Source organism: Struthio camelus, chromosome 20 (assembly GCF_040807025.1).
Source record: "Struthio camelus isolate bStrCam1 chromosome 20, bStrCam1.hap1, whole genome shotgun sequence".
Classification (NCBI taxonomy): Eukaryota; Metazoa; Chordata; class Aves; order Struthioniformes; family Struthionidae; genus Struthio; species Struthio camelus.
The window spans coordinates 7,716,580-7,738,981 of record NC_090961.1 but is presented as its reverse complement, the minus strand read 5'-3'; the positions used below and the strand labels follow the sequence as shown (position 1 = coordinate 7,738,981).

The 22,402-nt window shown below is 61.8% G+C and overlaps 3 protein-coding genes across 8 annotated transcripts in view; all 3 read left to right on the top strand.

Annotated features, from left to right (window-relative positions):
• Window positions 1-5,301, top strand: part of EEIG1 (estrogen-induced osteoclastogenesis regulator 1) — a 40,130-nt gene extending 34,829 nt beyond the window's left edge. For all 5 annotated transcript variants that reach the window (XM_068914548.1, XM_068914549.1, XM_068914550.1 and 2 more), the window contains exon 12: window positions 8-5,301. In XM_068914548.1, the coding sequence (XP_068770649.1) occupies window positions 8-53 (46 nt within the window). In that variant the 3' untranslated portion in view covers window positions 54-5,301. The remainder of the gene's footprint in view (window positions 1-7) is intronic.
• A 1,971-nt stretch (window positions 5,302-7,272) lies between these two features.
• DPM2 (dolichyl-phosphate mannosyltransferase subunit 2, regulatory) lies at window positions 7,273-12,294 on the top strand. Of its 2 annotated transcripts, none has more exons than XM_068914819.1 (4): window positions 7,273-7,387; window positions 9,501-9,590; window positions 10,806-10,908; window positions 11,236-12,294. In XM_068914819.1, exons 1-4 carry the CDS (start codon window positions 7,385-7,387, stop codon window positions 11,292-11,294), a joined length of 255 nt encoding a protein of 84 aa, XP_068770920.1. In that variant the 5' UTR covers window positions 7,273-7,384; the 3' UTR covers window positions 11,295-12,294. The 2 variants fall into 2 exon arrangements, with proteins under 2 accessions (XP_068770920.1, XP_068770918.1); XM_068914817.1 differs by lacking the exon at window positions 7,273-7,387 and adding an exon at window positions 7,390-7,990.
• A 2,807-nt stretch (window positions 12,295-15,101) lies between these two features.
• PIP5KL1 (phosphatidylinositol-4-phosphate 5-kinase like 1) lies at window positions 15,102-22,351 on the top strand. Its single transcript, XM_068914816.1, has 10 exons — window positions 15,102-15,178; window positions 15,486-15,689; window positions 15,830-15,880; window positions 15,964-16,118; window positions 19,359-19,483; window positions 19,705-19,739; window positions 19,820-19,875; window positions 20,976-21,088; window positions 21,165-21,315; window positions 21,418-22,351. The coding sequence occupies exons 1-10, from the start codon at window positions 15,176-15,178 to the stop codon at window positions 21,734-21,736; spliced, it is 1,212 nt and encodes a 403-aa protein (XP_068770917.1). The 5' UTR covers window positions 15,102-15,175; the 3' UTR covers window positions 21,737-22,351.
• The last annotated feature ends 51 nt before the right edge of the window (window positions 22,352-22,402 follow it).

Genomic DNA, 22,402 nt, shown 5'->3' with positions numbered 1-22,402 from the left:
TCCTCAGGGTCTCCTCTGGAGTTTACGAGCCAGTGGTGATTGAAACCCACTAAATGTGAAGAACAGGGTAGAGCTGCTGGAAACGGACCCCCTACCCAGTCCGCTGCCACATGGATGCCAATCTTTACCTCTCTTCATGCAGCATTCCAGAAGGGATTTCTCCACACCCCTCCCCATAGGTTTGCACTGCAGAACTACTCCGAGACCACTCCAAATCATGCACTTTCCTTGTGTTGACATTACCTTCCTCCACTTCCCAGTTCTTCCAGTGCCTGCTCTCCCCGTGTTCCTGATGAGATTCAAGGTGTCTGTTGGGGCTGTCCTTACTCCTAGAGGATTTTGCTCTTTTGCAGTCCCTCACGCCACACGTTCATTCACAACAGGGGACTTCTCAGCTTCTGTCTCCCCAAACCATTGGGTTATACCACTGTGAACTCTTGAAACCACTGGGGGAGGAGGGAATCATTCTAACCAAACTGAGCGCTGCCTTTTTGGTGACATGATGATGATAGCTACTTGCAGGATGCTTTATTCCACTGACTCTGCAAGGGAACATCACCTTCCCAGGCAACAGTTTTACTGAGCAAAGTATGCTATGGTGTGCACTTCACCTTCCTACCCCTCAAATCCCCAAACATCCTCTTCTCATAGGAAATATCTCCCAAAAGTGCATTTCCAAAAGCTACTGCACTCCATATGGGAGCTGATAAATGGTTAAATGCTAGTGCTTGTTATACCACTAACTGCATTACTCCCTTCCACTGCTGGGCATGGAAGGGCAGGGTTCATCTATGAGCACTTTAGAGGTTCCAGATTTTACCTGGAGGAGGCTTGTACTTGCTGTGCCAGGAGCATAATCCATGTTCCCTGGACTGACTCAGCAAATAGTCACCGGTGAGGCTTGGAATACAAAGCCTCTCTTTTTGGCTCAGGAAGGGAACTGCCTTTCTTGGACCATGAAAAGAATCTTGTTATCTGATAACCCTCTCCTGGGCCAGAGCAGGATGCAGTTGACTGTAGTGGTCTCTTGTGATGATGATTAACTTGTCTCTCTTGGTCTGGGCCAGTAAGGGAATTGGTGTTGGTTGACCTTGCCTGCCCTATCTGCAGGGATCTATGCCTGAGCTGGCTCCTTTCAGGGCTGGGGAGAAGCTCTGACGAGGGCAAGATGAAGTCTCCGTCTTTGCCTTCAAAGGTAGAATAGATGTTTTCTGCCATGTTTAACCACAGCAGCTGTTCTTACCTGCTCTGTGGCAAGTGAACTTTTCTGATAAGGCTTCAAACTGTTTTCTGGTTGATCTTTCGATTGCTCTTCTTTCGTTTGATTTCTGCAGTTGTCTGACACTTTAGCTGTCTCTTTTCCTTGCAGTGCGTGGCAGAGACTTCAGTCTTTCAGCTCCCACTTCTAGATTCTCCTGGCAGCTGAACTGCAAATGAGGATCTATGCAGACTCCAGCCATGGGCTGTCAGCAGGCTGTGCTTGCAGCTCTTCCTGTACAGAGACTTTCAGCCTATAAGCTATTTCTGTGTAGTACCCTTTCCTCTTTGCTGTTGTACTGTGGTAGCACTCAGCAGCCATGCACTTTGAATGGTGGCACGCTCCGAAGCATGGCGAGGAATGTGCCCTCCTCTAACACACACACGTGTGTGCACACACGCATGCACACACTTGTCCCATTCGGTAAGGAAAGACTTGTAACAGATCACATTGTTGTTCAAATTCTAGTTACTGTAAAGGCTTTTTTTTTTTTTTTAAAGAAAAAAATGGTTAATTGTGGTCTTTGTGACCAGAATGCATGCAGATGAGCTACTGGAAAAGGGAATTTGGCAGAAGATTATAAGAAACCAGAAATGAAAGCGCCTTGCTTTCTTGCCCTGCTCGCATGGAGATGGCTGCATGCAGAGGGTGCTAGGCAGTGTGGCAAAGCTATACAGCTGCTTACTCTGTTTTCATGGTTTCTCTACTCAAGTCAGTAGGTTTGTTTTTGTAGCTGGACAGACCACATATAGGATATGATTTTTTTTTTTCACCCCTTCTCCCTTTCTCTCCAAAGGGAATTAAATTTGGATCAGGGCAAGAAGGGGTATGACAACACCTTGGTTTGGTTTAATGTAGGGAAGCGTTATTGGATCTTTTGAGTCTGTCTAAAACAAAAGCTCTTTCACGCTTGCTGGTGTATTTAACGGTGATTTCTTCATTCAGTCTGGGTAGGTTTGGCACTCGCTAGCAGGCTGGTGAGTTCCCTGCTTGGTCTGGGTGAGACGTGCGCTGTTCTTGGGATGCTGCGTGTTTGCAGGAGGGGGAGAACTGGTTGGCTTTTCTCTCTCCCTGGGCCTCTGCCAGAAAGCTAGGACTGACCTGACCCTCTGTTTAGGTCGGTGTGAGGGCAGCAGCATGCTCAAACAGTAGCGTGTGCCGCTCTGACTGGAGATAGCCATAGCGGGAGCCGAGGGGCAGGCTGCTCGCAAGCACAGAGCACCTGCCACTGCCCGGGGGCCAGCGAAGCCCTTCTGGAAATCAGGTCCAGCATGCTGTCAGTGTGGCAACAGCAAAAAAAAAAAAAAAAAAAAGGCCTTGAAAGGGGCAAAAATATCCCAGGAAAGAGGCCAAATCCAGCTCAGTTCTGCTGCTTTGCTTTTCTTCCCATGAAAAACAATGGTAGTTACTGTCAGAGCAATTTGTGAGCTCCAACTGGCAGGAGTCTGCTGCTCTGAGACACTTGCTGCTAAGCACGTCATAAAATCCCCTGCGGGACAGAAGAAGGAATCTCTTTCCAGTGAGGCAAGAGGGGAAGCAGTTGAGCTGTTCCGAAAGTTGGTCTTCATCTTCCCCAGGCTGGTAGAGGCATATAACTTGCTCTATCACAGCTGTGGCCAACCTGGACGTGCCTTTGGCTTCTCTTCCAGCAGCTTGGCACATCACTGCTTGCGTTTCTGATCACTGTCTCTCTTAGGGTATCTCTTTCTTGTCTCGACGTCATTATTGGTTCCACAGATCCTGGTCTGTAAGTAGCTTTTTAGCTCTCCTACCCCTCATTTTGAAGAAGAAAGCGGCCCTAGTCGTTCAGCCTAGCGCAGCACATCCGGGGCTGGAGTACCCCGAACAGACCGACTTGTGGAGAGAGGAAGGAGCAGTCTATTTCTATTTCTAGATTGCACGCTGAGCTCCAGCTGCGCGTCCATCGCGAGCGATGCCCAGCAGTTCCCGGCCGGCGGCGGGTGCAGCTAGTGGTGCTGCAGGAGGCTGGCGCGGAACCGGGGCCGCTCGGCCAGCCGACTCGCTGCTCTCTCGGGAAGGTGCGCTCGCGAGCACTTTTTCCTTGTAGCATTGCTGCCATCTGTTCCTCGTTGGACTTTGAACATTTAAGAAGCAAATCAGTTTCCAGACCCGAACCGCTGGCTAGTTTCCTTTGGGTTTTTTCTTTTCTCTTGTTTTCTTTTTTTTTTTTGTCTTGAAGTTTATTGAGTTTTTTTATAAACCCAGCAGGCTGGTGTTTTTTGACTGCATTATTGTTTCATTGATATTTTATTCCTGAGGGGCTGAGGGGGGACTTTGCTCCGTACGTTGTTTCCCTTCTCAGGGGATTCAGAGGTGAATTAGACAAGTAAAAGGACCTTTTTGGCAAGACTCTGCGTCCCCTGGGTCTCCGCCGCTGGCGAGCAGGGCTGCTCGCTCCCAGCTGACCCTAGGAGAGCAGAGCTGGCTCTCTGCTCCCGTCTCGGGGCCGGGTGAAACGTGTGGGCTCTGCCCTCCCAGTTTCTGGACCTCTAGTTGGTGGAAGCCCCCTGTGAAGAGTTGGGAAAGTCAGTGTAATTTTTTTTTTTTACTAACTTTTTTTTTTTTTTTTAAAGATTATAAAATGAGTGAATGTCAAAAAAGATAGTCGTGGATCAGTGAAGGAGATGGGCTTCCGTTGGAAACGTTGATGGAGAAAAGGGGGAAAAGGATGTTGTTCCTACATCTCTTATTGTATGGTTGGCACTTTAGAAGGGGGCCATCGTGCTGTCCTGACCCAAGGTGTCAGGAACAGCCAAAGTTGTAATCTCTTCCCCCTCGTTGCCACATCACCCTGCCCCGTACAGAAAGTTAAGTCCTTTTAAACGTTTCTTTCGGGTTTTTAGAGGGTTCTGAACTGGGCTGAGACCCGCAGAAAACGTTATTTCATTCAAACCTTAACAGGAGGGGTTGACTTTTATTTATTTTGTTGTTGCTGTTTCTTTTTAAACTGGTGGTTGTGCAGCTGGACTCTGCACGCCTTGTTGTGAACCTCTGGGAAACCTCACTCCAGGTACGCTAGAGCACCTCGGGCGAACGCCCCTCCTGGAGAGGGGCCCCGATCCTGCCCTCGCCTCCCCCCTCTCCTCGCTGCCGCGAATCCGTCCTCTGCCCCTCCTTCCCCAGCTCCCTGCCACCCCAGCTCCTCTCTAGCCCAACGCGTTGCTGCTCTGGTGACTAAAGCCCTGTAGACAGGGCTAGTCCCTGGGGACGAGTTACTGCAAACACTGCCTGGTAGCAAGTGTTTGTACCGAATAGCCACCTCCTCACCGGGGATTCGTTGTGCAAAATTCCCCCCCTTTCCCTCCCGCGAGCTGCGTCGTCCATCAGCCCGCCGCCGCCATCCTAACCCCATCTCGTCCATGTCGCGGTCGCCCCTACGCGTCGGGAGGGAGCCAGCATGGAAACCTGGGAAACAAAAGGAATTTGGATGAAGCTTTGAGCTGGAGGTGTGGCTGAGCCTCCTAACTTGCCTCAAACATAATGGTAGAGCCCGTATTTTTGTGGGGGGGAGGGAGGGGAAGGGGAGATCGTTTTATTTTCTTGAAAGTTATTGAGCTTGGTGATCTTCAGATGAGGTGCGCACTTGATTTATATCAGATTCTATAGAGAGATCACTGATATTTTTGGAAAGGGAATGGGTCTATGCAAACTTCCAAAATTGCTTGAAAGATAGTTTAACATTTTTTTACTTTGAAATCTAAAGATAAATCTAACTTTTTTCTTAAAAGCAGAAGTGCGTTTAGAAAGAGAAGCTACTTCCACTGCTCTATTTTGATGATGATGATGATGATTCTTGGAAAGTTTGGGCTGGAGGGAATGACTATTTTTCACCATTTTTATCTTGCTCCTCTAGTTTTGTTTCTTTTTCTAATGGAATGCTGTGCCGTCTTTGATTCAACAGATTGTGTTTGTATTTTCTGTATCTGGTTCCTAACGTAGAGAAATAACAAATATATGAGGAAATCAGTATGATGTCGAATGTTGTTATGGGTTGGGGGAAAATAAAGGTTTTTGGTACTTCACACTGATTCTGCTTGGGCTTTTTTGTTGTTGTGTTGTTTGTTTGTTTGTTTGGGGGGATGTGGGGGTGGGGGTGGGGGTGTATGTCCTTTGACTTCAAAAATATGTGCTAAGGAAGCAAAAGGGTCAAGTGCTGGCACACAGGGCCCAGGAGTAGGATTTGGCTTCTGCCCTCCAGGATTTCCTTGGCAGCTGTGTTGCGAGGGCAGGGAGATCCCTGCCAGCCTTCCCTGTCGGCGTGAGAAGGGGGAGGGAAACAGGGCACAGCCTGAACTCCAGGGGGAGGGTGAACCGCCACGAAGGCGAGTTGCCAGCAACATCTCGTGTGCCCGAATGCTGCCGCATCCCAGCAGAGGCTGTGCTTGAAGGGCCTTGTCCTGCTGCGGTGCAGGACCTGCTGCTGGCTGCAAAGGCTGGAGGGGAGCTGTGACTGGGGAGGGACCTCCTGAGCCTGGGCAGAGGCTGAGGCCGTTTCACCAGCCCAGTCAACACCTCAGCCGCGTGCTCCAAACCATCCACGCCTTTCAGTCCTGTTTGGGGTCTCCCCCTTTCCCTCTGCTGCTTCCCCTCGCTTGGAGGATCTCTGTTGGCCCTCAGCCACTTGCTCTCGCTTTTCCCTTTCCTCCAGCTGCAGTGTGTGCATGGAGGAATCGCTCTGTGACGCAGGGTGCAAGTAACTCGCGTTTTGGAGCTGTTTTTCAGCTGGTTAGCTTTGAGATGAGTCACTTCCATCAAAACTCTGACAGCAGAGGTTGGTACAAATCAAAACCAGATCAACCTGCTGGGAAAGGAAAGGGAGGGCAGTGCTGGGAAACACCTCTGTCCTTTCCTTCAGCCAGGTGATGGCACCGAAGTCGTGCTGCATGGGACCCTTCAGCCTCCTGCCACCGGCATTTCCATTCTCCCCAGTCTGGCTGGGCACCCGTGCGGTGCTGCGCGTCCTGCCTAGCCCCGCAGGGCTGCGGAGGCTCCCTGGGCTTCTGCACAGCTATCGATGGCCGGCGAACGCAGGCCTTGGGCTCGCCACGGGCAAGAGCTCACTTTGGGCTGAAGAGCGGACTTGGTGCCACCAGAAATGTTGGCAACGAGGGTGTCGGCTTTATGGGTCAGAAACTGCGGTGACAGAGGTTTTCTTGGCTTTGTCCCTGTGGCAAGATGTAAGGGGGGGGCAGCAGCAGAGCTTTTCTGATGCGTTTTCCTCCTGTTTGCGTGTCCCCTTTTTTCTCATGGCCCTGGGCAACCACGAGCCCGGGGGTCGTTGGCAAAGTCCACTGCTTAAGGGTTAAAAAAGAAAAAAAAATCTCAAAATGGTAGTAGTTCAGGGTTTTGTGGGAAATTATTTTTTCATAAATCCCCTCACTCCCTCTCTGGTTGCGATCACAGTCCTGGACATCTCCCTGCTAGATCTATCCCAGCTGGGCCTGCGGCCGCGCAAAGGGAGGGGGATGAGCACGGCGGCCGCCGCCGCCTTCCCCAACCGCCCGCCGAGGAGCGAAACGCCCTCCTGCCGCCCTGCAGCGAAGCGACGGGGACCCAGCGGCGCAGCCCGAAACGGCGGCCACCTGGCGAGGGGCAGAGCGGCCCCCGGCCCTGCCCGTCGCCTCCAGGCACTGCGAGCTGAGGGGGGTCCGGTCTGGCCCCGCTGCCCCCGGCTGCGGGGCACCGCTTTAAAAATTGCTAAGTATCAAATTAAAAATAGTAAGAACAATAAAATGTATATTTAAATTATTAATAAATAAAATTAGGTCGATATTAAAATTAAAGTGCGGTTACTGTAGGAAGTGGTGAATTAAAATGTTGGAATAAAGAAGTAGCCTAAAGGAGCCTCAGGGCCCTGTGGCCACCTCCCTCCCCCCGGACTACACTTCCCGTGATGCTCAGGGTGGGGGGCGCGCCTACATTTCCCACAATGCCGTGGGGGCCGGAGCCCTTCCCCGCTGATTGGCTGTCTGCCGCGAGCGTGACGGCGGGCTTGCTCCCGTCAGGCCCGGCGGGCGGGCGTGGCTGAAACGCTGCTCGCTGATTGGCTGAAAGCTCCCGGAAGAGCGCTGCTGGCGGGGAGGGAACTCGGAGCTGCTCGTCGCCATGGTGAGTGGGCGGGGGGGAGTCTGCTGCCCCCGGGCCGTCGTGAGGGGCCTGGGGCGGGGGGAACCCGCCATCTCGGGGGTTGTTGCCCCTTCCGTGCGGGCGTTGGGGTCTGGGGGAGGCTGTTGCCCCTCTTTGGGGGGGTGTTTCCCTCTGTGGGGCGGAAGAGGTGGGGGGAGGTTATTGCCCCGCTGTGGGGGGGTCGTTGCCCCCTCGCTGTGGGGCAGCAGGGGGCTGAGGGGGTTGTTGCCCCCTCGCTGTGGGGCAGTGCGGAGTTGCTGCCCCCTCCGCTTTGCCTTGCAAGCGCCGTTTCCCCCTTGACCTCCTCGGGCCTCAGGAGCGCGGAGGTTGGGGGCCAGCTGTGAGCGCTGGTTCCTTTCCCCTGCATCTCTCCCAGAATCACGGAGCGGTAGGGGTGGGCAGGGACCTCTGGAGATCGGCTGCCCCAACCCCTGCTGGAGCAGGGTCCGCGGGAGCAGGCTGCTCAGGGCTGTGTCCCATTGAGTTTTGACTATCTCCAGGGCTGGAGATGCCACAACCTCTCTGGGCGACCTGTTCCAGCGCTCAGCCACCCTCGCAGTAAAGAAGTTTTTCCTCATGCTCAGAGTGAGTTTCCTGTGTTCCGCTTGGTGCCTCTTGCCTCTCGTCCTGTCACTGGGCACCACTAAGAGTGTGTCCCTGTCCTTTTGACACCCTCCTATCAGATATTTTTACACACTGATCAGATCCCGTCCCCCCGAGCCTTCTCTTCTGCAGGCTGAACAGTCCCAGCTCTCTCAGCTCCTCCTCATATGAGAGATGCTCCAGTCCCTCAGTCATCTTTGTGACCCTCCGCTGGACTCGCTCTAGGAGCTCCATGTCTCTCTTGTACTGGGGAGCCCAGCCTGGGACCCGGCACTCCAGGTGTGGCCTCACCAGGGCTGAGTAAAGGGACAGGATCGCCTCCCTCGACCTGCCAGCAATGCTCTGCCTGATGCAGCCCAGGTTACCATTGGCCTTCTTGGCCACAAGGGCATAGTGCTGGCTCATGTCCAACTTTTGTGTCTACTAGGACTCCCCAAGTCCTTTTCTGCAGGGCTGCTCTCAAGCTAGGTGGCCCCAGCCTTTCTTAATGCATGGGGGTATTCCTCCCCAGGTGCAGGACTTTGCACTTTTCTTTGTTGAAGGACTGTTGAGGAACTTCGGAAAGTTCTTCTCCGCCCATTTCTCCAGGCTGTGGTGGTCCCCGACTGGCAGCACAGCCCCCTGGTGTATTAGCCAGTCTTCCCAGTTCCTTCCCAGCTCCCTCGCTCCTGTAGCTGTAGTGCCCAGTGGCCCAGGGTGACCTGGCTTTGTGATGAATGGCACTTTGAGCTCCTTTGGAGGCAGTGAGCCTCAGCATGTCCATACTTGACCCGCTGGTGTCACAATGGAGTTGGGTCATGGCTCGTCCTCTTTAACGCTGTTTTAGCACAGAGAAGGCACTGAGTGTGAAGACTACTCTGGAGCTGAAGAGGGAGGCAATTTAGAAGGGGCCAAACTGAAATTTGGCCCGGAGTACCTGCCTCTGACAAGTACTGGGGTTTTCATGGTGTTAAATGTTCCGACTCTTCATTTTGCGTGTTCCTCAGGAAATAGCCCGAATAGCACAATGCCTTCCGAAGTGTGGCGCTTTATGCATTGCAGGCTTACGGATAGAGAGTCTGAACCCCTCCCAGTCCCCGGCAGTCTGTCTGGGCTTTTCCAGGGTTTCCGTCTATCTGTTGCAGTGATCGGACCAGGTAGCCTGAAGCCTGCTGGAGCTCAGCAGAGGGTTGTGTTGGTGTGGGCTGGGAGTTAGTACTTCAAAGCAGTTCGTCAGAATTGCTGGAGTGTACAACTTGTGTGTCTGCTGTAGCGGCAGGACACGAAATCCCTGACCGTTCCAGAGCAGGAGGGCACGGCTGTTCTCACTGAAGCACTTGTGATAAATCATTTTTGCTGCCCAGGTTTCTTCCCTTGCGTTCTTTTTTTCTTTCAGTACTGCAGCCATACGTTCTTATAAGCTGGAGCACGATAAATAGCATATGCCCGTTAACTGTTCCTGCTCAGACACCACAACGTGCTGATCCTGCTCTGACTCTCTCTTACTTTGCAGGCCACAGCAACAGACCAGGTGGTTGGATTTGGCTTGGTAGCCTTCAGCCTTGTTCTCTTTGTTTACTACACCATCTGGATCATCATACTGGTATGGGTCTTGCTCTACCTATTGTAATCTCGGTAACTTGGCTGCTGTGTTTGCCTAGACTTTATTTAGGTGCCGATGTGTCCTTGTGTCTGAAAGAACTCTGCTTTGCTAGCTTCCTGGTGAAAAATGTCAGTGTAGAACTTCCTGTAGTTTGCTGGTGCACACCTTGCTCTTTCTAGGTGTGCCTGCCCTTGTCTGGGTAAGATCAAGCTTAGACTCTGCCACCTGCCCTGCTGCTCTGAGACAGACAGGTTTGGCCAGTGTAAAAGTTGAGACTGACCTGAACAGTCATCGAGAGCTAAAGCCTGCCATTCTGGAGGTGTCGGATAAGGATTGTTGTCATGAATGTTCATTTTTGCTGTCTTCTGATTCCTGGTTCTGGTGGGAGGTGACAGGGGGAAGTATAAAAAGAGACTCTACTTACTAAATCTGGAGCCCAGTAAGGAGAAGAGTTTAGGGAACATGGAGCTCTAGAAAATTGGTTGCGAGCCGGACAGTTTGTCCACTTCCCCGACAAATCAGCTGGGGTGATGAGTGGTATTCTCCCTGGAAATCCTGGAAAGAAATGTCTCCCTGTGAGATCTCCAGGTGCAAGAGGTCTGGTTCAGCCTTGGGCTGATGTCTGGATTCCTAGCAGCTTCCCGTCTAAGCTCTGAGAGTTTTGGGTTCCCCCCTACAGTCTGCTTACTCTGTGGTCTAATATGGATTGATATCGTTTGTAATCTTATGAGCTTGGTAGGTATACTCTCTGCTACCTAGCAATCATTACACTGCTCTCTAGTGTCCAAAGTATTCCACTTTCCTCAGCTAAGGAATCTTGGCAGGATCTCCATGAAACAAATCAAGTGCTATCTGCTCCCTTTTACAAACACTAGAAAGTCCAGAGATTTGATGTGTTCAGCACCAAGCAGGAAGCCAGCTTGAGACCCTGAGCTTTGGGGCTCCTGTGCCAGTGCTGTGTACAGCCCCTCTCACGCTCTGCACTCCCTGCACTGCTAACCGCTGAAGCACTTGGCTGCCTTTTGTTACCGTGTTTGCTGCAGCTGCAGTGCTGTTGCACAGTGGCCGTAGCCACAGGCAGGTGTAGCCACCCTTTTTTTAGGCATCTTTTCTAGCCTGATGTTTCCATCCTGCTTTTGAAACCACGAGGCTGCAGGTGCTGGTGACTGGCCCTCGTGCTGTGCCCACCTGCTCATGCCCCTCTGTTTCCTGCAGCCGTTCATCGACAGCGACCATGGGATCCATCAGTACTTCTTGCCCAGGGAGTATGCCGTTATTATCCCTGTGGCGGCCGGGCTCCTGCTGCTGCTATTTATAGGTGAGTGTTATCTCTGTAGTTCTAATTAGAGGTTTCTAAATTAGAAAGAGAGAAGACGGTTGCTAGGGGGTTAGCTGCTGCATGACACTTGTGACATGCTGCCTGTGGCTCTTGCAGCAAGAGCTCAGCGTAGCACTGGAACTGTGGCATAGGCTCTGGTGATGTGTGTTTGTGCGCACACATCTGTACCTTCAGTTGTCCGAGCTTCTGGACAGTGGAGTTGTTTCTCTCCCTCTTTGCTGAGGTTGTGTTTCTCACTGCAGTGTATTTCAAAAGTGCCAGTAATTGGAAATTTTCTGATTGAATCTATCCTCTTTGGCATGATAGGCATTTTCATAGCGATTGTGATGTGGAAGAGCAGGAAACCTGTGAAGAAATCAGACTGAAGTCCCAACTGAGAGAGTTGAGGAGAAGGCATCCACCCTTCAACATCTTAGCTGGGGAAAGACTTTGCCTGCAGCACCAAGTGGACACCTCCTCCAAAGCTCTCCTCTGCAGTAGAAATGGTGCTGAGCTGGCTGCTCTCTCTCCAATGTTCCTACCTGGAGAGGTGTGACTGGGTATAATTTACAGCTCACGGACCAAAGGGAAGCAAAACTCTGACCTACAGGAGGAGCCATTTCGAAAGGGACCAGAACTCCAGCTATGACGGATCTGCTCCTCAGCTGGAGCTACGTGTAGCGGCAGTGGCTTTGGCCTGTGCTGTGGGGAGGAACTGTGAGGGCACAGCAGCTGTAGCTACCAGAGTGTGAGTCTAGCTCTGACCTGTCAGGAGCTCGGCCTCTGGGAAGCTGTTCTCCTCTACTCTTCCTGTGTCTAGTAGTTTGTTCCTTATGTTTTTTAAAACTGTTTACGTGTGGTTTGTTGGGTTTTTAATTGGGTTCAAGATGTAGAGAACAGAAAGAAGACTCTGGGCTTGGGAAAGGCAGACTTGCGTTCTCCCTTAGCCTGCTGGAGGGGCTAACCATGGTCCTGGTGGGCTTATGTTTATGAAGAGGGATCCCTGTGAAGCTGGCCTGGCGGAGGATGCAGGACAGTGCCGTGTTCTGCTGTTCTCTGGCAGGTCTGCCTGCATCCCCTCCTGCAGTCATCCAGCCGAGGGAATGGGGAGGATGCTTGTGCCCTGGACTGCAAAGGAAGCATTTGGCTCCTCCACTAATGAATGCGGTTCCAACCACAGCTGTCAGCTGCTGGCTTGGTTCCTGCCCTCGCCAAGGCTCTGCGCGCCAGCATGGCTGGGGCCGAGCGGACAGGCACTGCAGAACTCCATCTTCTCACTGTGGGGTCTCTTCTCCTGGCAGCAGCTTCTCCCCTTAGGTGTGGAGCCCTGGCAGGTCCCTCACACTGCAATGAGTTGGAATCGCCCTCAGTAAAGGTCTGCAAGGTTTTGGTCTCTCCTCCTCCTGTGTTCAGTGCAGAGGTGCAGTAGGCGTGCAGGGAAGCAGGGATGGATTCTCCTGCACATCACTGGGGCACTGCTGCGCATGGCCCTGGCAACGCCTACAGCCTTGCTCTGAAAGGTCCTGCCAATGTCCACAGGTTCTCCTTGGCCCTCATCCTGCTGGTGCGGCCCAACAGTGGGAGAACCGGTTCCGTGGGGAGGTGAAGATGCAGCTGAATCAAAACTACCTGCTGCCTCTCCCCTGCCTTTGCTGTGTCCGGCAGCAGGAGCGGAGACTGGCACCATCCCTTGGGAGCAAAGCAGTGGAGTCAGGCGAGAGCCCATCACAGGGTTACCGAGCCAAACGCAATGGCTGGGAGCCCCGTGGAAGGAAGCGATAAAACCCCAGCGTGGGGCTGGGCAGGAAGGAGCCAGAGAGAACCTGGCCAGGGCTGTGACTGGCGTACGCGGCCTCGCGCAGACTTGCTGGCCCTGCTGTGCTGAGGAGGGCGGCTTTACCCGAGCTGGGGTAGCTCCAGCAGCCGTGGTGCAACAGGAGGGCAGAGCTGGGGGCGCTTTGATCCTTGCACATGCTGTGAACTTCCCCTGTAAGGCAGCAGCGTTTCCTGTCATCTCCCATCCTCTCGGGAGCGCTGCTGATTGCCAGGAGACCTCCCTGGGTACTGCAGGTCTGAGGAGCGGGGCGGCGGTGTAACCTGCTGCCTGGCTGGAGCTCCAAGGGGATGAAGCAGCAAGGCTCCAGCTGGAGGTTTCTATTTTGAGCTCGGGCAGAGGCTGCCAGGCTGCACGCCAGTCCTGCTCGGGTGCTGCCAGTGCCCTCCGCAGGGCCACCTCCCTGAGCCCGAGTCCTCGATCTCTTCATTTCCCTTTGCCTGCATCTTGCTGCTTCCCCTTCTCCCTTTGTGAAATCTCCAGCTCTCCTCTTCCCGGCCTCTCCGTGCACTGGAAATAGCTCCAGCCAGCCCCGTGAAGATGAGTTTGTGCTGACACAGGGGTGCCTCACCGGGAGAGGAAAGCAAAAGGGGGAAAAAAATCAGTCATGTCTCTTAGCAATTCCAGGCAGTTTCCCCAGCCTGCCAGGTCCAGAATTAACTCGTGCTGGGGTTAGTCCCCGCCGCAGCTCTCCTGCCTACGGCTGCCTCCTGCCTCCAGGACTCGGTCCCTGCGCGGAGCCGGCGTGCGTCACCGCGGCCTGCCCAGGGGCGCTCTGCCGACGGCGCGGTGCGAGGCTCGGAGGAGCCCGGGTGAGAGCAGCGGGAGGGCTGAGGGGCTTGGGGGGCACAGGCTGGCTGCCAGGCGGGTCTGGGGGAGGCAGGAGCCTGCTGGGCTTTGGGCACCGGGAGGGCTTGGAGCAGCCGCTCCCCCTTTTTCGGGTAGGGCTGGAGTAGCCAGTGGTCCCATTGCAGGGAGCAGCCGGCCACTTGCGCCTGGCTTCCCCTGGCGCCCAAGAGGGACCCCGGGGCGCACCATCGGGGCTCTGCTCGGGGGCTTGCCTGTGAGCTCCGGCTGGGGAGCGAGCGGGACCCCGAGCCCCGGTAGCCACCCTGACCCAGCCCCGGGACGCTGCTGCCCCCTGCCTCAGTTTCCCCAGGGCGGGGTGACGCTCAGCCGGCGCCAGGCTGCAGAGATGGGGGGTTAGCGCCTGCACGGATGCCGGCATGGAAAGCGCTGAGTCTTCTTCAGGCGGCCCCAGCCCTTAACCCTTGCCTGCCTGCAGCGTCCTCCCCGGAGCCCTCCCGGGCGAGCAGGGCAGCGTCCGAAGGGGGACGGGGCTCTCCGACGCAGCAGCGCGAGGGTCTGCCCCCCACGTTTGGGCCCTGCCCCCCTGCTGCATTGCTGGCACCGCGGGGCCCCGAGGCGGGCTGATGTCACCCGCGGGCGCCTGCGGCAGGCAGCGTGCCGGGGCGGGCAGGGCAGGCGCCTGCGGCAGCGGCTTGGGCCGTCCCGGGGCCGCGAGGGACCCCCTGCAGCCCCGTCCCGCCGCCCCGGTTGCCGGCAGGAGCGAGGAGCCAAGGATGCAGCAGTGAGCGGCTGCGGGAGGAGGAGGAGGAGGAGGAGGATGCGGAGAGGCAGGGAGCTGCCGAGCGGCTCTGGCACGGGGTAACGCCGCGGGCAGGGGGAGCGCGGAGGAGCCGGCGGGCGAGGGCGGCGGCAGGCAGAGGTAGGTGCGAAGGCCGGGGCCAGCCCACCCCGGGGCGCGAAATCCTCCCTGCGGGCAGGGAAAGGAGAGGGAGCACGTCGAGCCCGGCGCTGGCGGCCGGCTGCAGCGGGAGCTGAGCTCCCGGCAGGGCTGGCGCTGCCCAAAGTCCGTCCTCGGGGCTCCCCTGCGGAGGGGGGACCGCGACGCTCCCCCTCTCCAGGGTCCCCCCGCGCCAGGGCCGGCACGGCTTCACCCCCGTCCCCAGCTTTCCAGCGGCGTCTCAGGACGGACCCCCCTCCTCGGAGCCCCCCGTCCGGGCCGGCGCCGTTCCCACAGGGGCCCCCCGGGACGCGCGAGGCGCCCGCGGGCCGGGACGAGGACGGCAGCCGGCCGGCGGCTCCGGAACGGCCCGCGTGCGCACAAAGCCCCGTTCCGGAGCGCCCCGCCGAGCCGGGGGCTGGCGGCCGCCGGGGTCCCTCGGGTCACCTAGCGCCCCGGCACGGCTTCGGGGTCCCCCCTTGCCCCCAGCACCCGCCACCCGCAGGCGGCCCCCGCCTCCGGGGAGCCCCGCTGCGCCCGCGCCCTGCTCACCGCCGGCGTCACCCGCAGCGTCCCCTGCCCCGCGCCGGCTGCGATGGCCGGGGCCCGGCCGGCGGGACCCCGCGGAGGCGACGGCGCCCGGCGCGAGGACTGACGCCACGGACACCCGACGCTGCTCGGGAGCCATGGTGAGCGCGCGGGTGCCGCGCGGGTCGCGGAGGGCCGTGGCCGGGGACCGGCGCCAGCGGGCACGTGCCGAGGCCGCGGCCGCCGCGGGGGCGCCCCGGGTGCTCCTCGCCGCGGTCTCTGCGGCAGGCGGGAGCCCCCAGCCCCGCTCCGGGCTCAGCGCCCACCCGCCTCCCCGGGATCACCCGCGCCGGCACCGGCGGGCAGTCCCGGCCCCGGGTGGCGCGTCGCTGCAGGAGGCTCGGGCTTTGGCCCCGTAGCCCCCCGCCAACCCCCTTCCCTCGGCCACCCCGGGGGTCTCGCCCCCAGGCCGCCGCCGAGGCCGAGGCGGAGGCGCCGCCGGAGAGCTGCCACCGGGCCAGGAGGCGCCGGCTCTTCTGGAGGCTGCACCAGCAGTGGAAGCTCCTGGGCGTCTTCGAGATCAACGCCGAGCACGAGTTTTACGGGCTGACCTGCCGGCTGCGAGCGGGGCTCGGCGCGGCCACGCAGGCGGCCATCGACCACCCGCCCGCGGTGAGCGCCCGCCGGCCGCCCCGCGGGGAAACCGAGGCAGGGCGGCGGGCGGGAAGAGAAGCCAAGCCAAGGCCGGGCGGCGAGGAGGGCCAGGGCCGCGGGGCTCGGCCGGGCTCTCACCCCGAGCCTGCCTCCGCCAGGACGCGGCCGGCGAAGGCGACTGCGCCGCCGTGCTCAAGCAGCCCCACGAGGTAGGAGCGGCGGCGGCGGGGCGGCCGGCCGGCGGCCCCGGGGAGCCGGCGCGGCTCACGGCGCCTGCCCGCTGCCGCCGCAGGGCTTCGAGCTGCGCACCTACGCGGGGCCGGCCTTCGCCCGCCTCCGGCGCTCGCTGGGCCTGGCCGAGCAGGAGTACCAGGCGTCGCTGTCCTCCCGCGGGCCCTACCTCCAGTTCGTCAGCAACTCCAAGAGCACGGCCGACTTCTTCCTGACGTGAGCCTCGGCCGGGAGCGCGGCGCACCACCCGCCCTCGCGCCCGGCCGCGGCCAGGGCTGCGGGTGCCCGGGGGAGCCCCTGAGGCAGCAGCGGGCGATAGCTGGATGGAGCCAGCACCCATCCAGAGGTGCCCATGCACCTCGCTGCACGCATCCGCACACCCATGCCCACCAGCACCCGCCCCTGCACCTCCTGCACGCATCCGCACGCCCGTGCCCACCTGCCCACCAGCACCCGCCCCTGCACCTCCTGCACGCATCCGCACGCCCGTGCCCACCTGCGCACCAGCACCCGCCCCTGCACCTCCTGCACGCGTCCGCACGCCCGTGCCCACCTGCGCACCAGCACCCGCCCCTGCACCTCCTGCACGCGTCCGCACGCCCGTGCCCACCTGCGCACCAGCACCCGCCCCTGCACCTCCTGCACGCATCCGCACGCCCGTGCCCACCTGCGCACCAGCACCCGCCCCTGCACCTCCTGCACGCGTCCGCACGCCCGTGCCCCCCTGCGCACCAGCACCCGCCCCTGCACCTCCTGCACGCGTCCGCACGCCCGTGCCCCCCTGCGCACCAGCACCCGCCCCTGCACCTCCTGCACGCGTCCGCACGCCCGTGCCCACCTGCGCACCAGCACCCGCCCCTGCACCTCCTGCACGCGTCCGCACGCCCGTGCCCACCTGCGCACCAGCACCCGCCCCTGCACCTCCTGCACGCGTCCGCACGCCCGTGCCCCCCTGCGCACCAGCACCCGCCCCTGCACCTCCTGCACGCGTCCGCACGCCCGTGCCCCCCTGCGCACCAGCACCCGCCCCTGCACCTCCTGCACGCGTCCGCACGCCCGTGCCCCCCTGCGCACCAGCACCCGCCCCTGCACCTCCTGCACGCGTCCGCACGCCCGTGCCCCCCTGCGCACCAGCACCCGCCCCTGCACCTCCTGCACGCGTCCGCACGCCCGTGCCCCCCTGCGCACCAGCACCCGCCCCTGCACCTCCTGCACGCGTCCGCACGCCCGTGCCCCCCTGCGCACCAGCACCCGCCCCTGCACCTCCTGCACGCGTCCGCACGCCCGTGCCCCCCTGCGCACCAGCACCCGCCCCTGCACCTCCTGCACGCGTCCGCACGCCCGTGCCCCCCTGCGCACCAGCACCCGCCCCTGCACCTCCTGCACGCGTCCGCACGCCCGTGCCCACCTGCGCACCAGCACCCGCCCCTGCACCTCCTGCACGCGTCCGCACGCCCGTGCCCACCTGCGCACCAGCACCCGCCCCTGCACCTCCTGCACGCGTCCGCACGCCCGTGCCCACCTGCGCACCAGCACCCGCCCCTGCACCTCCTGCACGCGTCCGCACGCCCGTGCCCACCTGCGCACCAGCACCCGCCCCTGCACCTCCTGCACGCGTCCGCACGCCCGTGCCCACCTGCGCACCAGCACCCGCCCCTGCACCTCCTGCACGCGTCCGCACGCCCGTGCCCACCTGCGCACCAGCACCCGCCCCTGCACCTCCTGCACGCGTCCGCACGCCCGTGCCCCCCTGCGCACCAGCACCCGCCCCTGCACCTCCTGCACGCGTCCGCACGCCCGTGCCCACCTGCGCACCAGCACCCGCCCCTGCACCTCCTGCACGCGTCCGCACGCCCGTGCCCACCTGCGCACCAGCACCCGCCCCTGCACCTCCTGCACGCATCCGCACGCCCGTGCCCACCTGCGCACCAGCACCCGCCCCTGCACCTCCTGCACGCGTCCGCACGCCCGTGCCCACCTGCGCACCAGCACCCGCCCCTGCACCTCCTGCACGCGTCCGCACGCCCGTGCCCACCTGCGCACCAGCACCCGCCCCTGCACCTCCTGCACGCGTCCGCACGCCCGTGCCCCCCTGCGCACCAGCACCCACCCCTGCACCTCCTGCACGCGTCCGCACGCCCGTGCCCCCCTGCGCACCAGCACCCACCCCTGCACCTCCTGCACGCGTCCGCACGCCCGTGCCCCCCTGCGCACCAGCACCCGCCCCTGCACCTCCTGCACGCGTCCGCACGCCCGTGCCCCCCTGCGCACCAGCACCCGCCCCTGCACCTCCTGCACGCGTCCGCACGCCCGTGCCCCCCTGCGCACCAGCACCCGCCCCTGCACCTCCTGCACGCATCCGCACGCCCGTGCCCACCTGCGCACCAGCACCCGCCCCTGCACCTCCTGCACGCATCCGCACGCCCGTGCCCACCTGCGCACCAGCACCCGCCCCTGCACCTCCTGCACGCGTCCGCACGCCCGTGCCCACCTGCGCACCAGCACCCACCCCTGCACCTCCTGCACGCGTCCGCACGCCCGTGCTCACCTGCGCACCAGCACTCACCCCTGCACCTCCTGCACGCGTCCGCACGCCCGTGCTCACCTGCGCACCAGCACCCACCCCTGCACCTCCTGCACGCATCCGCACGCCCGTGCTCACCTGCGCACCAGCACCCGCCCCTGCACCTCCTGCACGCGTCCGCACGCCCGTGCCCCCCTGCGCACCAGCACCCGCCCCTGCACCTCCTGCACGCATCCGCACGCCCGTGCCCACCTGCGCACCAGCACCCGCCCCTGCACCTCCTGCACGCGTCCGCACGCCCGTGCCCACCTGCGCACCAGCACCCACCCCTGCACCTCCTGCACGCGTCCGCACGCCCGTGCTCACCTGCGCACCAGCACTCACCCCTGCACCTCCTGCACGCGTCCGCACGCCCGTGCTCACCTGCGCACCAGCACCCACCCCTGCACCTCCTGCACGCATCCGCACGCCCGTGCTCACCTGCGCACCAGCACTCACCCCTGCACCTCCTGCACGCGTCCGCATGCCCGTGCCCACCTGCGCACCAGCACCCACCCCTGCACCTCCTGCACGCATCCGCACGCCCGTGCCCCCCTGCGCACCAGCACCCACCCCTGCACCTCCTGCACGCGTCCGCACGCCCGTGCCCACCTGCGCACCAGCACCCGCCCCTGCACCTCCTGCATGCATCCGCACACCCGTGCCCACCTGCGCACCAGCACCCACCCGTGCCCAGCCCTGCACACATCCACACACCCGTGCCCACCTGCGCACCAGCACCCATGCCCAAGCCCCAAGGAGAGGCAGTGCTCCGCTGCTTTCCTGCCCGAGCCCTGGCAGCAAAGCGGGTGCTGGGGCCGTTGTGCATGGGGGTTTTGGGACCCCTCGCCCTCCACCTGCCCCCAAGCGCCCTCGGCCTCCTCTCGCCCCAGGCATGACAAACGCTTCTTCCTGAAGACGCAGAGCAAGCGGGAGATCCGGTTCCTCCTCTCCAACCTGCCCCGGTACCTGCAGCACCTCGAGAGATACCCCCACTCGCTCCTGGTCCGCTTCCTGGGTGAGGGCGGCGGGGACGGGGCAGCCCCGCGGGACGGCGCAGGGGCGCTCACGGGCCGGCGATGCCCAGCCTGCCTGCATCCCCCTCCCGCTGGGTTTGCGGGTCCCGGTCCGGACCGAAAGCCCCGATTTGAGGGGTGCCGGCGCTGTCAGTGGGAGAGGGGCAGGGGCTCGGTGCTGAGTCCCTGCCTGGCCCCTCACCGTGTGCTGCCTCCCTGCCAGGGGTTCACAGCATTATCCTGCCCCGACGGAGGAAGGTAGGTGCCGCCGGCCGGCGCCGCGTGGCCCCGGTGCTGCCTGCGCCCGCCTCACGCCCGCCCTCGCCCCTCTCCGCCAGAAATACTTCATCATCATGCAGAGCGTCTTCTACCCTGACGAGAGGATCCTGGAACGGTGAGGCCTGTCCCGGGCGCCCGGTGTCTGTCTGTCCTGGGGCAACCAGTGTCCATCTGTCCTGGTGTGCCCCCTGTCCGTCTGGCCAGTGGTGCCTGGTATCCATCTGCCCTAGTGTGCCCATGTCCGCCTGCCCCAGGGTGCCCCATGTCCATCTGTCCTGCTGGTCCCAGTGTCTATCCGTCCCATGGTGCCCCTTTCTGCCTGCCCCAGGGTGCCCCGTGTCCGTCTGTCCTGCTGGTCCCAGTGTCCATCTGTCCCAGGGTGCTCCATGTCCATCTGTCCTGCTGGTCCCAGGGTCCATCCGTCCCAGGGTGCCCATGTCTGCCTGCCCCAGGGTGCCCCATGTCCGTCTGTCCTGCTGGTCCCAGGGTCCATCCGTCCCATGGTGCCCATGTCCGCCTGCCTCAGGGTGCCCCATGTCCGTTCTGTCCTGTTGGTCCATGTCCATCCGTCCCACGGTGCCTGTGTCCACCTGCTCCAGGGTGCCAGTGCCCCATGTCCGTCTGTCCTGCTAGTCCCAGTGTCCATCTGTCCCAGGGTGCTCCATGTCCATCTGTCCTGCTGGTCCCAGGGTCCATCCGTCCCAGGGTGCCCATGTCTGCCTGCCCCAGGGTGCCCCATGTCCGTCTGTCCTGCTGGTCCCAGGGTCCATCCGTCCCATGGTGCCCTGCATCCATCTGCCCTAGCACACCCGTGTCCGTCTGCCCCAGGGTGCCCATGTCCATCTGTCCCACTGTACCCAGTGTCTGTTGGTCCCAGGATACCATGTCCATCTGTCCTGGTGCCTGGTGTCCATCTGTCCTGGTGCGCCTGGTGTCTGTCTCTCCCAGGCTACCCAGTGCCCATCTGTCCTAGTGTGCCAGGTGCCTCTCTGTACCAGGACACTGGGTGTCCATCTGCCCCAGGCTGCCCAGTGTCCATCTGTCCTGGTGTGCCCGGTGTCTGTCTGTCCCAGGACCGCCAGTGTCCGTCTGTCCTGGGGTACCTGGTATCCATCTGTCCAGGGATAGCGTGTCCCTGCTCCGTCAGGTGCCACCCTCCGGGGCAGGCGGCCGGGGCAGCCCGCGGGGGGTCCGAGCCGCTCGCCCGCCGCACAGGTACGACATCAAGGGCTGCTGGGTGAACCGCTGGGCCGAGCCGGCCCCGGAGGGCAGCCCGACCATCGTCGTGCTCAAGGATTGCAACTTCGAGGGGAAAACCATCAGCCTGGGTAAGGCGGGCGGCGGGGAGGGCGAGAGCGGGGCGGCGCGGGGGCCGGCGCTGAGGGTGCCCCCGCGTGCCCGCAGGCACCCAGCGGCCCTGGCTGCTGCGGCAGCTGGAGCTGGACAGCCGCTTCCTGGAGGAGCTGCGGGTGCTGGACTACAGCCTGCTGCTGGCCCTGCAGCCGCTGCACGCCGACGAGAGGCAGCCGCCCGGCCGCCTGGCCCGCGCCGCCCAGTAGGTGCCCCGAACCCCATCGCGCGGCGGGGCCGGCGCGCGACCGCAGCCCGGCGCTCACGGTCCCCCCCCCCCCCGCCTCCCCCAACCCCGGCGGCGCAGGTCCCTGGAGCAGCCCTCCGGCCGGCAGAGCTCGGCGTCGGCCCGGGGCGGGCCGGAGCCCGCGCGGGATCCCGGCGCCCACATCGTGGCCCAGAACCGGCGCCTGCTGCCGGCCAGCAGGAACGCGCTGCACGTGCTGGACGGGCCGCAGCTCCGCTACTTCGTGGGCATCATCGACCTCTTCACCGTCTACGGCTTCCGCAAGCGGCTCGAGCACCTCTGGAAGAGCATCCGCTACCGGGGCCGGTCCTTCTCCACCGTCTGCCCCGCCGAGTACTCCCGGCGGCTCTGCCGCTGGGTGGAAACGCACACGCTGTGACCGTCGCCGCTCGCCGCCGGGACCCGCCGGAGCGGCCCGCACGCCGGCTGGGAGCCGCCGCCGCTCGGCAGGGCAGGGGCCGCCGTGGATCTCGCCCGAAGCCTTCGGCTCCTGCGTCAGACGCCCAGAGCTTCATCCCAAGAGCGGCAAGGGAGCGGGACGGCGGCCGCCGGCGGCTTGGCGCGCGCTGCTCCGGCGTGCACCGAGAGGGCCAGGTCTCAGCGGCCCCAGGAACGCTCCCCCGGGCCAGGGCGCTGCCGCTGCCCGCGGGGACGTCCCCATCCGGCCCCGGGAGCCCGGCCGCCGGCGGGCCCGAGGGCAGGGGAGGTTTGCGGGGTCTCAAGGCCTCGTCTCCGGCCTGCCGGCGGGCGGGTGTCGGTGCGGCCAAGCGGGGAGCCGGGTGCCCGTAGCGGCCAGGGCAGAGCCGTGGCCGGGGCCTCGGCCCGACGCGCCTCAAAAATAACGTCGCGGGATAAGGCCGAGGCCGAAGGTCAGGACGCCGGGGCTCTTCCTTCGCAAGGCTCCCGCGCGCCGCGCCGCCACCACCCTGCGCGCCTCGGTTTCCCCGGCAGACTGCAGGCGCCCGCCGCCCCCGGGGCCGCTTCCGGGCGCAGCCCGCCGGCCCGGCCCGCACCGCCGGCCCGGGCTGCCGCCTTCCCGCCCGCC

What these genes read in the sequence shown, in the direction of transcription:
- DPM2 (XM_068914817.1), top strand. An exon ending in CCATCTGGATCATCATACTG is followed by an intron (nt 9,591 to 10,805) that starts GTATGGGTCTTG and finishes TGTTTCCTGCAG; the next exon opens with CCGTTCATCGACAGCGACCA. An exon ending in CCTGCTGCTGCTATTTATAG is followed by an intron (nt 10,909 to 11,235) that starts GTGAGTGTTATC and finishes TTGGCATGATAG; the next exon opens with GCATTTTCATAGCGATTGTG.
- PIP5KL1 (XM_068914816.1), top strand. An exon ending in CCATCGACCACCCGCCCGCG is followed by an intron (nt 15,690 to 15,829) that starts GTGAGCGCCCGC and finishes TGCCTCCGCCAG; the next exon opens with GACGCGGCCGGCGAAGGCGA. An exon ending in CGCCTGGCCCGCGCCGCCCA is followed by an intron (nt 21,316 to 21,417) that starts GTAGGTGCCCCG and finishes CCGGCGGCGCAG; the next exon opens with GTCCCTGGAGCAGCCCTCCG.